The 17,919-nt window shown below is 38.2% G+C and overlaps 1 protein-coding gene across 1 annotated transcript in view; it reads left to right on the forward strand.

Annotated features, from left to right (window-relative positions):
* The first annotated feature begins 11,513 nt into the window (after positions 1 to 11,513).
* The window catches only part of KDM5A (lysine demethylase 5A), a 94,173-nt gene continuing 87,767 nt past the window's right edge, over positions 11,514 to 17,919 (forward strand). The window contains exons 1-3 of the mRNA XM_032390704.1: positions 11,514 to 11,727; positions 14,229 to 14,306; positions 15,715 to 15,837. Of these exons, the coding sequence (XP_032246595.1) occupies positions 11,563 to 11,727; positions 14,229 to 14,306; positions 15,715 to 15,837 (366 nt within the window). The 5' untranslated portion in view covers positions 11,514 to 11,562. The remainder of the gene's footprint in view (positions 11,728 to 14,228; positions 14,307 to 15,714; positions 15,838 to 17,919) is intronic.

A 17,919-nucleotide genomic window follows, 5' to 3' on the forward strand; every position in this document is an offset into this window, starting at 1 on the left:
TGTAAACCAATTGCAACTCAGCCCATCCCAGTACTGGCAGTGTGATGTTTGGGGTCAGAACGCACTAGCTCTGGGTACACCCAGTTTAAGTTTGCTCAACTAGTTTGTTTTCACGAAAAATTACGCAGGAACGCGATGCATAATTATGGAATGGATCACAGGATTATTATGTGTTGTAATTTACAAGCTTATATCAAGGTGAAGATTCTAAGAAGGTAGTTTCTCCTTCAATGACCTGGTGGCTTAGAGCCAAGATAGGACCTGTGGTTCAATTTCTACAGTCAGAGGATTATGTATATAAATGCTACTATTTTTTTTTATTTTTATTTATTTGACAGAGACACAGCGAGAGAGGGAACACAAGCAGGAGGAGTGGGAGAGGGAGAAGCAGGCTTCCTGAGGAGCAGAGAGCCCGATGCGGGGCTCGATCCCAAGACCGTGGGATCATGACCTGAGCCAAGGCAGACACTTAACTGACTGAGCCACCCAGGCGCCCTGCTACTATTTTTGTCAGATAGCAGACATTACTTCCTTTTCCTGAAATTTGTGAAAGACTGACTTTAATCATATTAAGCTAGTTCAAAACTCAATTGTAGTCTCATCTGTCCAGAAGAGCAAGGTATAGGGGTAGGGGAAAGGCACTTCAGTCTCAGAGCTGCAGCTACTGCTATGGAAAAGCTGGGACTTCTCGCCGGTGTCCCTTGACATCTCCTAAATTTACTTTTTTCTATCTTGTGATTTTTCTGTTAGTTACATCAAGATCTTCCCAGACATTAAAAAAAAAATAGATTTTCCCAGACATATGAACTCAGTATTTTTGTCTCTCTTTCTATCCTTACATTTAAAAAACAAAAAAACAAAATCATGGTGATCTTATCTTCATACTGGCTCTCAAATATTAAATCTTCTGTAAGATATTCTTCCTATTTATTTCTACTCTCTGTCTCATTACCTTTCACTTGGGCTACTACATAGGTTTCTAACTGATGTTTTTTTCCTTCTCCAATCCATTCTGTAAAAGGTGATTATTTTTTTTAAAGCATACTTCTGGACATGTCACACTCTTGCTCATAAACTTTGGTGACTCCTGAAGAGTAGAGAGTAAGTGCAGATAGTAATATGGCATTCAAATACTGAAACAATCTGGCCCCTACTTATCCCTATTATATAATAATTAACTGGTTATTTTCTGACTGTAGCATGGACTTTCTAGCTTTGGCTCATACCCTTCCTTTTATCTTGATTGACCGTTTCCATGAAACTTTACCCATAAAATCCCTACCAAGGCCAACACAAATATCATCTCCTTTCCTGGAAGTAATCATCTCCTTTCCTGGAAGTAATCCTTTCTGTTTTGATACTCAATTAGCAATCTGTCATTTTATTTTTACAGCATAGCTTCTGTTCAAATGTCATCAATCTTAAGCCCTTCTCTGACTACCCTATCCCCCCTTACCACCCTTCCACTCGCTGCCTTCTCTACTTTTATGAGATCTTATGAGCACCTAAAATCATATTTATTGCCTTGTACTTATTATTTTGAATCCCCTCACCACTAGAAAGTAAGCTCTATGTCTTTTTGTTGTTGCTCATGTCATATATCCAGCATCTGGAAGAGTGCCTGGCACATAGCAGGTGTTCAAAAGTTGTCGCCAAATGAATAAATGCTTATGTAACGTTCCTCCCTACACATGTATTGCCTCTCCTGTTAGATTGCTCTTCTTCTTCCATTCTATGTCAAGGTTAAAATGGGTCATCATTCATTCAAATGCCAAAGGGTTATCTTCAACCCCTCCCTCTCTCACAACCACCTAACATCAGATTTATTTTTTTTAAAGATTTTTTTAAAGATTTTATTTATTTATTTGACAGAGAGATAGAGAGCACAATAGACAGAGTGGCAGGCAGAGGGAGAGGGAGAAGCAGGCTCCCGGCTGAGCAGGGAGCTGGACGTGGGGCTCGATCCCAGGACCCTGGGATCATGACCTGAGCCGAAAGCAGCCGCTTAACCATCTGAGCCACCCAGGCGCCCCTGATTTTTTTTTTTTAAAACACTCTGGTGGCAGAGGATCAATTAAGAACAACACTTGAAGGTTTGGGAGGCTGCAATGATAATTCATGTGAAGGAAAAGGCCTAACTAAACAAAGGAGGCAATGATGGAAATATGAAGAAGAAAATGGGAGATGTTTAAAAGTTCCAATTGACTGGATCCAGGACAGGGAGACTAGCTGGAGTAGCTGACATTAATCAGAATGGGAAATACAAGGAGCACCTGGCTAGCTTGGTCAGTGGAGTGTACAACTCTTGATCTCGGGGTTGTAAGTTTGCGCCCCACGTTGGGTGGAGGGATCACTTAAAAATAAAATCTAAAAAAAAAAGAGAGAGAGAGAGAGAGAGAGAGAATGAGAAATACAAGAGGAAGAGCAGACTGGCAAACTCTTACTTGGTATATTCTCCTGCCCTGGGGCTTTACTTTCCTATTCAGCTTAGTTCTGTGGTGTGTAACATTGACTATTCTTTCCAGTAATCTCACCTTGTTTTTTTTTTGTCTTTCTGTTCTTTTTTTTTTTAATAAAGATTATTTATTTATTTATTTGACAGAGGGAGAGAGACAGAGCACAAGCAGGGGGAGCGGCACGCAGAAGGAGAGGAAGAAGCAGGCCTGCCACTGAGCAGGGAGCCGGATGCGGGGCTCAATCCCAGGACCCCGAGATCACGACCTGAGCCGAAGGCAGACGCTTAACGACTGAGCCACCCAAGTGCCCCTTGTCTTTTTGTTCTAACAGTGCTGATAATCCCTACACTTCAGATTATTCTTACTTGCCTTCTATGTGTGCTGCTGGAGAACAGCACATTTACAGATGATATCATCATAAATTTATGGTCTCTAGGGGCGCCTGGGTGGCGCAGTTGGTTAAGGGTCTGACTCTTGGTTTTGGCTCAGGTCATGATCTCAGGGTCATGAGATCAAGCCCTTATCAGGGTCTGCACTCAGTGGGAAGTCTCCTTGAGACTCTCTCTCCCTCTCCCTCTGCCCCTCCCCCTGAGTTCATGTGTATGCGCTTGAGCTCTCTCTCTCTCTCTCATAAAATAAATAAATCTTTTAAAAAATTGTATGGTCTCTAACCTTAGTTAAGCCCTCAGAAGTGAAGAACAACACTTCTCAGGAAACATTTGCTCCTTCTCCTATTTACCACAGTAGCCATTCTGGGCATTCACAATTTGCTTTAAGCCCTTAAGGGAGCTCTCCTGGTACTTTCTCTTTGTTTCCCAAAGTCACCAACTGCCTTAACTTCTTGCCTTCTCATTCACTTAACGTCACTGTACTTGTACTTGTTTCCTTCCCCCGTGCTTTAGAGGAAGGGGTGTCCCTGTTCCCATCATGTGCTACTTTCTTTCATCTCTTCAGGGACTTTGATTTTTCTCTTACTATCTTCAACCTTCCGTTCTCCATTAGTTCTTCTTTCTCAGTACTGAGACCCACTCATCTGTACTAGTTTCTGAAGACTTTCTTTCGTTCTCCTTTAGTAACTTCCATCTTCATGTACCCAACCTTTCCTCCACAGCCAAGAACCTTGAGTCTATGCTTGGCTTCTTTTCTTCACCTCCCATTCACTTCCCAACTTACTAGAAACTGCATTTTGACTCCGTAGCTTTGTTGAAATTGCTCTATGATCTACTAATTGTTAGATTGAATGATCATTTCTTAACTTGTCTTATCCCATTCTTTCTGTCATTTTATACTGTTGCCAATTTTCATCATTTCTCCAAGTTTTACTTGACAACCATGAAAGCACTCTCGAATCACTCTCTGCATTCATTCTTAGCACCACGTGCTGGTTTTTCTTCTTAAGGTGAAAGAACTAGGGGCGCCTGTGTGGCTCAGTCGGTTAAGCATTTGCCTTCATCTCAGGTCATGATCTCAGGGTCCTGGGACTGAGCCCCACATTGGGCTCCCTGCTCAGCAGGGAGTCTGCTTCTCCCTCAGCCTCTGCCTCTGCTCCTCCCCCACTTGTGTTCTCTCTCTCTCCCTCAAATAAATAAATAAAATCTTAAAATAAAAGGTGAAAGAACTATTACCTTCCTGGAAAAACTCACTTTTAATTAGCTCAACACAAATAACTCAAGAGTAAACTTCTGGTTTCTCTTACTTGTGCAGGAGGAACCATAGGCTTCTATCAAAGTAAGAATAAATATAACTGAAGAAATATGTATCTGGTATGCTTCCTATCCTCACTTAATGCTAAATTTAAGAAATAATAGCTCTTGGGGTGCCTGGGTGGTTCAGTTGGTTAAGGATATGCCTTCGGCTCAGGTCATGATCTCAGGGTCCTGGGATCGAGTCCTGAATCGGGCTCCCTGCTCAGCGGGGAGCCTGCTTCTCCCTCTGCCTACCACTCCCCGACTTGTGCTCACGCTCTCTCGCTCTCTCTCTCTCAAATAAATAAATCTTAAAAACAATAATAGCTCTTGCCCTCTGAGAGATCACAGAAAAACAGACAATGTACATACAAGCACATTAAAGGAAATATGAGTACTCAAAAAAGTATGTCCCTGTCCAGGGAGCTTACACTAGGAGAACAAAGAAATAGCTAGTACCCATGTTTTATTTTTGAAAAATCACAGGGCAGAGAGAACATAGAAGACTGGCATTTACCATTTCCTTTCCATTACTATCATTTGTATTCTTATTTTTTTTAAAGATTTTATTTATTTATTTGACAGAGAAAGACACAGAGAGAGAGAGGGAACACAAGCAGGGACAGTGGGAGAAGGAGAAGCAGGCTTCCCGCCGAGCAGGGAGCCCGATGCGGGGCTCGAACCCAGGACCCTGGGATCATGACCTGAGCCGAAGGCAGACGCTTAATGACTGAGCCACCCAGGGGCCCCCATTTGTATTCTTATTGTCATGTGTAGGTTGGTACATAATAGTGAATTAGGTCTGTGTTATCTGTTCTCTATGAAGGCATCTGTGATAAAGAAAATTACTGATAAAGTCTTTGAAATAAATTTGAGCTAATCCAAACCAAATGTGAGAGAATACTTCACCCAGATTTGTTTTTTTGTTTTTTGTTTTTTTATTCTTTTTCTTTTTTTTAAAAGATTTTATTTATTTATTTGATAGAGCGAGAGAGCACAAGCAGGGGGAACAGTAGAGGGAGAGGGAGAAGTAGGCTCCCTGCTAAGCAGGGAGCCTGATGCGGAGCTTGATCCCAGGACCCTGGGATCATGATCTGAGCTGAAGGCAGACGCTTAACCATCTGAGCCACCCAGGCACCCCATGTTTTTTGTTTTTTTAAATATGTCATTTGACTTTATTCTTGAATTCACCCAGTTTTTGAGGGTAGAAGCTCTTGATACATTACTTCACAAATTATGCAACTATCTTGGTAAACACAGATTTAGAGATTCAAATGACATTTTTTTTTTAAGATTTTATTTATTTGACAGAGAGAGCACAAGCAGAGGGAGAGGGAGAAGCAGGCTCCCCACTGAGCAGGGAGCCCAATGCGGGACTCGATCCCAGGACCCTGAGATTATGACCTGAGCCAAAGGCAGACGCTTAACTGACTGAGCCACCCAGGCGTCCCTCAAATGACATGTTTTGCCTGGCTAAATTATTTTTTACAGTACATTTTGAAAGTTCCACTAATTATTCTAGGAAATAAATGTAATTTTTCACTTACTACCTTTTGGAAAAGAGGATATCAAATTAAATTCCAGAATTAAATCATAACCCAGGAAAGACAGCAAAGGACCTTATAAACTGAAAAATACATTATATTATTAAATTTTTTTTTTTTTATGTAACCTCTACCCCCAGTGTGGGGCCCAAACTCACAACCCCAAGATCAAGAGTTGCATGCTCTTCCAACTGAGCCAGCCAGGCACCCCACATTATATTATTTTAGAAGTGATTACAAGATGTTCTCAGAAGGATATTCATGGTTTTACTACTGAACAGAACAATTTACAATGCACCTAAATTTATTGATAATCTTGTGCCTTGCCTTACAACAATCCTTTATCTGCTAAGTACAAAAGAATAGATGATTAAGAATCCATTAAAGGTCATATGAGTATAAGTCATATTCAAATAAATAATACAAATATCTTGGGCAAAACAAGCTGTGGGAACTTTGAGGGAATGTAGACATAGACTAAATAGGAGTGTTCAAATAATCTGATTGGAAAGTAGTTGTTGATACTTTAATTAAGGGAGGACAATAGAGAGTGATAATTTATAAGTAGTTTCTTCTTAAAGCAGGTCTCTTTCAGCTCTTCCATTGTTTATGTTAATTCAAATGATAGGATAAACCAGCAGTCCCCAAAGTGTGGTCAACAGATCTTGTTTGTCCCCAGGCCCATGTTGGTCCCTGAGATACTTTCTGAAGGTCTTGAAGTCAAAATTATTTTCATATTAATACTAAGATGCTATTTGCTTTTTTTACCAGTGACATTGGCACTGACAGGGCAAAAGCAATGGTGGGTAAAACTACTGGTTCTTTAGTGATGCTAAACTGTACTTGCAACCATTGTCTTCATTACACACACTGATGGTTTAAAAAAAAAAAAAAGCCAGTTTCATTCAAGAATGTCCATGATGAGGCAGTAAAAATGATTAGTTTTAATAAACTGTGACTCTTTTTTTTTTTTAAGATTTTATTTATTTATTTAACAGAGAGAGAGAGTGCACAAGCATGGGGAGCAGCAGGCTCCCCGCTGAACAGGAGCTCCATCCCAGGACCCTGGGATCATGACCTGAGCCGAAGGCAGACCGTTAATTGTCTGAACCACCCAGGCATCCCAATAAACTGTGATTCTTGAACTTGTCTTTTTAATAGTCTGTGTGCTGAAATAGGAAGTACAAATAAAGCAGTTCTACTGCGTAGAGAAGCAGGAGGGTTTCCTCAGGGAGAAGGACTTACAAGCTAAACGAGCCACTTTTTTCATGGAATGCCAGAGGGTCTAACAGATAAACTACGGCTATTTCGATCTAGATATTTGACAGACATTTTTTTGAAAATGAACAATGTGAGCACGTTTATTTAAGGGAAACAACTGATGGTATTTGTTGACAATGAAATTTTGAGCTTTAAGTGAAAATTATTTTTTGGAAAACTTGTTTCTGTTACTCTGAGTTTGACAGCCTCGTAATTTTCTGAGAACATCAATGGTGATATTGTTATGATTTTTAAATATTATATAATTATGTGCATAAACATTGGGAATACCTGTATAACTCAGTTATAATATTGAACTAATATTTTCGAAATGATCAATGCATGATGTCACTAAATCATGATTGAGTAAAAAATCCATTCAAGGACAATGTTGATTGCCAATTTTAATGTAACAGAGTCAAAAAGTTCATTGATAAAGTTTTAGATTCCACATAGCTAGCTTTTAAGAAATTACAATTATCTGAAAAGGCTGAATATTGAAAAAATACTATTCCTTTTCCAATTACATACCTATGTGATGTTGCATTTTTTCGTATATGTCAACCCAAACAACGTATCACAGAAGATTGAATGCAGAAACAGATAAGAATTCAGCTTGATCCCACAAGCCAAACATTAAAAAGTTTTTCAAAAAATGTAAACCAAACCCACTGTCACTAAATTCCTTTTGGAAAATATTGTTATTATATATAAAATATATTTATATTAACATGTGTGATGGTTTTTGGATAAGATTAATGTTTAATCTGTGAACTTGGAGTAAAGCAGATTGCTCTTCATAATGTGAGTGGACCTCATCTAATCGGGTGAAGGCTTGAATAGAACAAAAATCCAGCCTCACCAAGCAAGACGGAATTCTCCTGCAGAGTGCCGTCAGAATTCATCTATACGATAATCAGCTTTCCTGGGACTCCACCCTGCCAGCCCACACTGCAGATTTTGGACTTGCTAGCCTCCATAACTGTGTGAGCTAATTCCTCATACTAAATTTCTCTCCATACATACACATCCTAATGGTCATGTTTCTCTGGAGAAAGCTGACCAATACAACATGTAATGAGTTTATTATTTTTATTTTTAAATGAGTAAATATTTTAAACATTTCTTAATTTTAATTTCTAATATAGTAAATATCCATATATAATCCATATAAATAAGAAGTTTTGGGGGTTCTCAATAATTCTTAATAAAAGTGGTCCTGAGACCAAAAGTTGGACCAAAAAGTTTGAGAACCACTGGTAAAAACTATGTTTAAAACAAAATAGCTTTTCCTTAAAAATTCAGTAATTTTGACTGTTGGCTCTCTGACACTAGCCTTCCCTCAAATACTCTGAATTTATGAACTCTTGTTATGTTTTTAAAAAAAATGCGGAGATCACAGCCTAGCTAAATGATTATCAGAGTTGGGTATTCATTTTATCCTATTCTTACACTAAGAACAGCAAATTTTGGATAAAACCTAATACTTTAACATTATTTAATTTTTTTCTCAAAAGTTTTTAGGAACTGCTTAAATAATGCAAACAGCACTTTTAAACTCCAGCTAAACCTAACTGTTCTGTCCAGAGACCCAAATACTACTGATGGTCAATTTAACAGCCTGTTTGCAGAAAGCCCTCATAGGAGCTGATTAAACACAAGTTTTGGATCTTTACAACAGTGATGTTCAAAGGGATGGGCAGGAAGGGTGAGAGTGGCTTCACCTATCCTTCCTGAGGGAGCATCAGAATCTCATGTGGGTGAAACTGGAGAACTTTTTTCCATCCCAGCAGAGATATTCACTGCCCTTCTCTTACAGACTCACTGCTTAAGTGACTGCTACAGGTTTCTTGGGCATATCAAAGCAAAGACATGCTTGGGGATAATTAGTCTGTGATTTTATATTCTAGGGAGACAGTTTAAAATAAAGTACTTGGTAAGTATAACTCGAAAGACTAAAAGGAAATAAACAGAAACACAGCTTTTAGGAGTTTGTGCTTATTCTGAGGGTCAATCAGGGCTTTGCCGCTCTATTAATAATATGAAAGCAAAACTATTATACTTTAATTAATTACATATTTAATGATTATTTCAATGTTACTTGCTTTACTTAGAATTTCATTATTTCTCTTTTTTGTGAATAATATGGATTTTCAGATTTAAATAGTAAAAAATCTCACTTTGTTGTGAATCATTATGATTGTATGTAATGAATTACACTTTTCTTTCTCTCCGCCCCTTTGCAATGTGATATTATTGTTCTTCCCTTCAAGATATGTAGTCTGTTTCACCACCCTTTTGAATCTGGGCTAGCCTTATGACTTGCTTTGACCAACAGAATGTGACAGAAGTGATCTTGTATATTTTGGAGCCTAGGCCTAAGTCCACTCTCATACTTAGAATATTTCACCATCCTATGAAAAAGCACCGTCTATCCTACCAAGGATGAGAAGTCATGTGGAGAACTGAGGTTTCCCAGTCAACAGCCAGCACCAACTGCCAGACAGGTGATGAGGCCATATGGGATCCTCCAACTCCAGTTAAGCTGTCAGATGTCTGTAGCTGCATGAGTGATCCCAGGGGAAACCACGAGAACACCAGATTACCAACCCACAGAATTGCATTAATAGTTTTCATTTTTAGCCACTAAGCTTTTTTAGTCATTAAGTTTTGAAGTGGTTTGTTACATGACAAAGATTAACTGAAACAAGTGTTTGTGTGGGGTGCTTGGGTGGCTCAGTCGGTTAAGCGTCTGCCTTCTGCTTGAGTCATGATCCCAGGATCCTGGGATCGAGCCCCACATCGGGCTCCCGGTTCAGCAGGGAGTCTGCTTCTCCCTCTCCCTCTGCCCCTCACCCCTGCTCATGCTCTCTCTCTCTCTCAAATAAATAAAATCTTAAAAAAAAAAAAAAAGGAGTAGGTCAGAAAGGGGATATATGAAACTCTGGGGTGGAATCAGGGAGTAAAACATGTTCCAGACAGAGGAAACATTATCTGTGAAGGCTCAGAGACGAGAGAAAGTATGGTGCATCAAAGCCATCACAAAACTCTGGGTGTGGTATATAGAGAAGCGTAACAGATGAAGCTTGGGAGTAAGATGGATTTTAGACAAAGCAATCTGACAACGGAGTAGAATGGGATTTGAGAGGGGGTAAGAACTGAGCTATCATAGTTCAGGTGGGAGAGAACTTAAATTAGGATAGTGATAATAAGAATGAAGAGGCATGGGTGAATTTAAAATTTTTAGGGGACACAATCTCTAGACTTGACATTTGATTATACATAGTAAGGGAGGAGGCAAGGATTTCTGGTTCAGGCTGAGTAGGTGGATGAAGTCATTCGTGGAAACTGGAAACACTGAAAAAACAGAGGGTACTTGAATTAACCAAGTGGGAGATCTAGTAGGTAGCTAGATGTACTGGTAACTCGAAAGAAAAATCTTGGCTGGAAATGCAGTTTTTGGGAATCATCATCCATAGTTGGCCATTTAGGTCCTGGGGTAGCTGAGGTTGCACAGGGAGTCCTTGGAAAGGAAGTCTTCCTTCCAATAAATATTTAATACTGGAACTACATTTTCATGGTTTCTTCTTTAGTTCTTTCTACGTTATTTGCCACAATTTGGAGTAAGTGGAGATGTACACTGGCATAGAAATTTTTGACAAGCAGGATCAGAAGGTTGTAATAGCTTTTACAGCATACTGAGAAAGGTTTATGGAGCGTGTGGTAGCAGACTAAAGTGCTTGCTGTTGAGATGACTTGGGGTCAATTGCTGGAAAAGCAAGGTCAAGAGCGGTTGCTTCCATGTGCACGAAAAGCAATTCCTAGATGGTGGCTAAGGCCGGCTGGCAGGATTTGGGGGTTACATTGGACCTGAACCTGTCGTCATGGAGATGAGGCGGCTATAAAGTGGCCGAGTGAGAGTATTCAGAAGGGATACTAACGGTCAAAAGACTAAAGAAAAAGAGGCCGAAAAAGTTAGTTACGTGGAAAATGGCAAGTTAAAACAAGCCGCGGTAGCCGCTAAGCGAGATAGTACCACCTAGGGCTGGCCGAGTTTGTTTTCGTGTCATTTATACACAAAGAGGTACAGAACCCTCCTCGCCGGAAGCAGAACCTCTGCCCTCTGGGACATTACACATTCCTCCGCGCCGGAAGAGTGCGTTCCCCCTGAGCCCCGGCTGCTCTCCTCTCAGAGCTCTTCCCTAAAGGAGAGCTCGTGGGCCCTCCGCGGTGTGCCGCTTGTAGTCTTCGGACAGCGCAGAACTTTCGCAGACAAGGAGACTAGGAACCACACCCGGCTGCGGGCAAAGGGAGGAAGAAGGAAGGCCCTACAACGAGGCGTCGCGTTGCTGCGGAGGGATTCTGTTTCTGTGGTGGCGGAGGGATTTGACAGTACGTTAACTTCCGGAGAAGTCCTGACCCAGTAGAGGAAAAACCCCGAAGGAAACAATAACAAACGAGAAGAGGAAGCGATTGTGCGGTTCCTGTGTTGAGAGGTTCTTGTCCGAGAAGATGAGTTTCGGCCCCTGTCAGGAGACCTGAGCGGGTTCGGTGGGCTTCAGCCAGCCTTTCTCCACCTGTTCCCCCCCCTCCTCCGGGGGCCCCCCGGGTATTGCTATGGCAGGCGTGGGGCCGGGGGGCTACGCGGCGGAGTTCGTGCCACCTCCTGAGTGTCCAGTCTTTGAGCCCAGCTGGGAGGAGTTCACGGACCCTCTCAGCTTTATCGGCCGCATCCGGCCTCTCGCGGAGAAAACCGGCATCTGCAAAATCCGACCGCCCAAGGTACCGGAGTCCGAGGAGAGAGGGGAGAGTGCTTTAGCTTTACTTTTCCGGTCCTTCTGCCCTTTCATATTCACTCTCTCGCTTTTCAACAACTAGAAGCTAAGTTTCTGGATGTTTTTGCCTTGGTTTCTTTCGCAGCCTTATGTGGTAGGCACGTCTGAACGCGAGAGTGGTGTCCAGGAGCCTTTCCGCCTAGAACTTGGGAGCTGGTACTTTTCTTCTCCTTTGATTGTAGGCAAGGGTAACAAAAGACTTAAGGCCTTTCGTTGGCCGAGAAGGTGTTTGAAGTGTTAGGACAGGACATATCTTACTTCATGTATGGTGCTCTCTCATTATGGTGCTATAGTAAAAACTGCCCTTGCGTTGACTATTTTTTTTTATCCAAGTTCTATTAATGCTTAATTTATTAAATATTTGCGGGCATCATCTCAAGGGTAAGGTTTCTTAAACGGTAATCTGAGATCTAGTTGTCCCGTAGAATGTTATTACAAAATAACCCTAGACTTTGTTGCTGCAATGAAAAAGTCTTCCCAGGGGAAGAGAAGGAGCAGCATTTATTTTAGAATTTGGTGGTTTAAGAGGAATTAGTCAACAATAGAGGTGGAAGAAAACGCTTACTCTTTTGACATAAGGAACCAAGGTTCAAAGATTTATGAATTGCAGTTATTGCAAATAACTGTTTGCCTGTAGGTTTTTTATAATCCTCAATCGTTAAGGCAAGGAAAGCAGAAACTACTCCTTTGGGGGAATTAGTGCCCCAAGAGGTTGAGTGATTTGCTCAAGGTCAAAAGGTTTTTTTTCTTTACCCATAAGACCTACGTTTCCAAATGCTGTTCTTGGTCCACTTGCACAAGGCTCAACCAGATGCTGGCTAAAATGCAGATCTCTAGGCCCCTTTTCAGACTAGGATAAATTTCTAGATGTGGAAGTTCTAGAATGTGCTTTGCTAGCACGTACTCTCAGATGAAGCTTAATGCACATTAACGTTTGTGAACTGTTGCCTTCAGTGCTTATTAAACGGACACCTTGCTTTGTGTTTTGTTTACTAGTTATAAGAATAAATGGTGAAGTACTGTTCTCCATACTGCATTTTAAAAAAGCGTCTGCTCTCACCACACACTACCACAGTGGTGTGCACCATAGAGAATAAAAAGAGCTTAAGATAGGGAGGAGGAGGAGCTAATTTAGCACCTACAGATTATTTCACTTAATATTCTTTGAAGCCCTGGTTGGCTAAATAACATCTCATTTTACAGATGAGACAAGTTTGAATAAGTTATATAACTTATCAAATGTATGATCTTGGGTGTGTGGCAAAGTGTGTTTTGAACCTAGATCAATCTATTTGATTCTAAAACCCAGACATGCTGCTAAACCTGTTGGTGCTTAATGAATTTGATTAAGATTTATAAACTATTAATCACAGGCAAAAGATTAAAAGCTGATTGCTATGATGAGTGATGGTATATGCATTGCCATCCTCCTAAAGCTTCATTTAACTGTTTACTATCAAAATTACCTCTAATACTGGCAAAACTTTAAGCCCTGAAGTTTTTCTTAAACCATATATTCATCTACTCTGTTGTCTTTATGAAGTTAGAAATTGTATTCAGGTTTCCTTTAGGTAAAAAAAAGTGTATATGTATGCCTTTTATTACTAAAAAAAGATTGAAATAATGTAGCTTCTCTTTGTATGTTATATTATTATTAAAAATAAATCTTGTTTATAAGCAGAATTTAATTTCAATATTGGTGAAGTTCTTTAGTTTCCAAGATAAAAAAAAATTTTTTGACTACTTCTCACATGTTTGAGTAGATTTACTGTTATTTAGGCTAAATCAAAATACGTTTTCTAGAACCCTGCTTGAATTGTGCTATCTCGTTTCAGTTATACCACAACTCCAATCTGGAAATTGCCCTTGTTCTGTGGATTTGCTTACTTTTTGTTTTTTTTTTAATATTTGGGTGCTGAAATACCAGGCTTTGAACAAAACATTTATGTAACATAGACTGTAAGTGCTGTGTCACATTAGACATGAATAAAAAAAGATATTAACCAATTATATAAGTACTTTAAAAAAATCACTTTTTAATCTTCAATTTTACCCTTTTTAGTTTCTTTCAAATTCTGTTTATAATTTGATAAACTTAGGTGTTTATTAGACACTGTTTTATGATACATGAGTTCACTGCATTCCACTTGAGTAATTGGGGAAAGCATAATTGTGGCTTATAAATAATGGGACTGGTGAAGTTTGAGGAGGATTTATAGATAAAATAATTTTAATAATAGAATATGAGGAATGATTGGAGATAAGTAATATTAAAAATATCTCATCTAAAAATATTACTTTTTCTGTTTTTACAATGAAAAAGACTTAAAGTTGACTTGTTTTCATTATGATTTATGGCTGTTCATCCCTTAAATTAAGGGAATGAATAATGCATTCTTTGCTTATACATCAGTGTGTTTAAAGATATATATATATATTTCTATTTAGGATTGGCAACCTCCATTTGCATGTGAAGTAAAAAGTTTTCGTTTCACTCCCAGAGTCCAGCGCCTAAATGAACTTGAGGTGAGTGTTATATCAGGATTTCTGCCTCCTGATTCATTTTAATGTCAGGGCTCTAGTAGAGAACTTTGAGCAACTCATGTACCAGGGCTTAGAATTAATGTTAGTTGGGATTGAATGGAAGGAAGTTTTCTTTTTCCTTTCTTTTCTTTTCTCTTTTCTTTCTTTTTCTTTCTTTCTTTCTTTTTCTTTCTTTCTTTCTTTCTTTCTCTTTCTTTCTTTCTTTCTTTCTTTCTTTCTTTCTTTCTTTCTTTCTTTCTTTCTTTCTTTCTCTTTCTTTTTTATTAAGTAGGATCCACTTTGGGGGTGAGCCCTACACGGGGCTTGAACCCACAACTTTGAGATCAAGACCTGGGCTGAGATCAAGAGTTGGCTGCTTAACTGAATGAGCCACCCTGGTGCGCCTGAATGGAAGTTTCTGATTAAAAAAAAAAATTGTAAAAAGTAGTTGTTAACAGTTTTTCCGCTTAACTGGGACTATGGGAAACTATCTCTAGCTATGTTTTTCATAGTGGAAATATCCATTGCTTACCTGCAGAGACCTGAAATTCTTTTTTTTTTTCATTTTGAGACCTGAAATTCTAAGTTCTACTTCTTCAGCACTTACTATTCTACTAAAATTTTATGTTAATGTTGGGAGATTCTGTCTCTTGGGGGTCTTTGAAAAGTAGGCTTTAATATTTTATCAGAGGTTTTCAGAGGTTATTTTTAACTTTAACAGAACTTTTCCAGGACTGTTAATCTGATTTATTAACTCTCTCTTTAAATATTACTAGTCTCTTAAATTTTCTAGATTGAAGTCTATTTAAATATTGCTGTTTTTCCTCTCTCCCGGGTTATCAGAAGATACTTCAGTGTGGTAGAAAAGTGTTTCAGAGTACAAAAGAGAAATCTTAGCTAGCTGAGGCTTAATATGTCATAGTGAAGTTTTTTTTTTTTCCCCATGATGCTTCTGAAACATTTATTTTCTGAGATTTTATTTATTTTTTCCGTTTAGTCTCTTGTAATTAGATACATGAAGGATCTTAATATCAGTGGGGTGGAGAATTGGTGTACCTGAGGTAGGCATATTTTCTACGGATGAAATGATAGAATGCTTAGAAACAGAATAATCTGATTTACTAAATTTTCTGGTTAGCTTAAAGTTAAGCCAACTTTTACAAAAAAATCGCTTTGGTTGATTAAATATAAGAACATTTCTAATATATTAGGGAGTGACTTTTTTGCCTTAGTGAATAAAGTTTATTAGAAGTATTTTGTTTTTTATTGCCTTATTTTACAGGATTGGACTAAGCAATAATGAAGTCTTTGGATTTCTTTAGAGAAATGAGTACCTTTGTTAAGTAAAACTCATTTATTTTCAATCATAACTTAATTCCTATTTCTGATTTCTGTTTTTTAATAATCTTAGGCAATGACCAGAGTGAGACTGGACTTCTTGGATCAATTAGCAAAATTTTGGGAACTCCAAGGATCTACTTTGAAGATTCCAGTGGTGGAGAGAAAAATCCTGGATCTGTATGCTTTGAGCAAGGTGAGGCTTGTACTTGGTTTAGAAATTGGAGCAGAGGCTAGTAAATCTATGAAATGAGGAATTTCCAATAAACTTGATGGAAAACATCGTTTCCTGTGCAGCATTTGTTTGACAATGAAATACAAGCATGAGTAAATGTAAATGACAGATTTTGAAGTTATCTTTGAAATTATTTTATATTATAAGACTTATTTAATGACAGATTAGTGGTCTCTATGATAAACAATATGCAAAAGAAATGACACCAATCTATTAATATTATCTTGGTGTTGAGTGTATAATGTTTTATGTTGACCTTGTCATCTTTTTTCTACTTCTTAATTGAAAATTTGTTATATTAAAAGAGATTCATGTTACTTACCATTCTCATGTGTGATATCTATCAATATCTGTAAGTAGTGCTAATGGTTAACTGAAGCCAGCATTATCCAGAATGAATAAGAGTTTGAAAACTTAAGGGTGAAGAGTTTAGACTAATTTTTGCCTAAACTTGTTAACTTTGTTCCTAATGTGAAAAGAACTAACTGACCTGCAACAGCATTTAAATTACCTTCAAAACATGTTTTGTTAATACAATAATAAAAATTTATGATCCTTCTGACTTGTGAGTGAAGATAGCTTGATTATCTGAGGAACTTTGCAAAGTATCTTTTTCTGTGTGGCCTTTCATATCCTCTGATTGATAAACTGTTTTGAAATAAAGTGTTACTCAAATTATAGAGTTAATTTTGGAGATTTCACTTTCAAGGAAAAACAAGACAAACATATTTAAGTTATTTTTTGTAATACATTTTAAATTTAGTGTCAGGTCACAATGCTCTAAAAATTTTATATTAAATTTTATACTAAAACTAAAAAAAAAAGTATTATATTTGGCTGACAGCTGGTGAGCATCTCTGGAGTTTGTGTTATTATAGACATGATTTTGAAACACTTTCCACTAGTTTATAATGGGAAGCGAATTTTCAGTTATCAGGTCTCAGTCATTAATTTCTCATTTGATGGTTTCCTGTGTTGATTAAATTATCACTTTGTTTTATTATTTTTTTCTTTCTTTTTTTTTTTTTTTTTTTTAAGATTTTATTTATTTATTTGAGAGAGAGAGAATGAGAGACAGAGAGCATGAGAGGGAGGAGGGTCAGAGGGAGAAGCAGACTCCCTGCCAAGTAGGGAGTCCGATGTGGGACTCGATCCCAGGACTCCAGGATCATGACCTGAGCCGAAGGCAGTCGCTTAACCAACTGAGCCACCCAGGCGCCCTGTTTTATTATTTTTAATAATAAAAAGTGTTACTCGGAATGTCTATAATTTAATGGAGTTTTGCATTAACAATTACTGTTTATAATCAGTGCAGCAAGGAACATTCATTCTAGCCCTTAAAAACTTTTTTTTTGGTCAGTGTAATACTTTTTAAAATATAAGGCTTAAAATGAAAAGCAGCATTCTTCCTCTTCACCTCTCCACTCCCATTCCCAGTCCTCAGAACTAATTACTTTCAATTCTTTTAGCTGTTTCTGATTTAGATCTTTGTATTTCCAAATAATATGCTCATGCTAGTTCTTCACTTTTCAGTTTTAAATATTATACACTGATTTTCTATTAGAGATGGAGAGTGGGTGTAAGAAACCTAAATCCTTACATACTTCCCCTCTTCCATTCTAGTGTAGTTAGATCAAATTTTTTTTTTTAAAGATTTTATTTTTAAGTAATCTCTACCCCCAGCATGGGGCTCCAACTTACAACCCCCAAATCAAAAGTTGCATGCTCCATGAACTGAGCCAGCTGAGTGTCCTAGATCAATTTTTTATTAATCAGAAGTTATTACTGTGACTATAAATACAAATATTGTTTGTACCTGAGCCTTATAGTGTGCTATGATTGTTTTCCTTACAATGTTTATTTTCCTTGGAGTTAATAATCCCCCTCCCTATTTTTATTTTTTAAGTTTTCTTTGTAACCATCAAAAATTTATTTTCAGATTTTCCAGCAGCAGTATAAATCTTTACCTGTCAGGTAATCTGTCAGTTCCATTTTTTCTTGGAGCCATTTCTCTGGAGTTCTTTTTTCTGCTCCAGCCCAGAT

This window comes from Phoca vitulina, unplaced genomic scaffold (genome assembly GCF_004348235.1).
Source record: "Phoca vitulina isolate PV1807 unplaced genomic scaffold, GSC_HSeal_1.0 scaffold59, whole genome shotgun sequence".
NCBI classification, from domain to species: domain Eukaryota; kingdom Metazoa; phylum Chordata; class Mammalia; order Carnivora; family Phocidae; genus Phoca; species Phoca vitulina.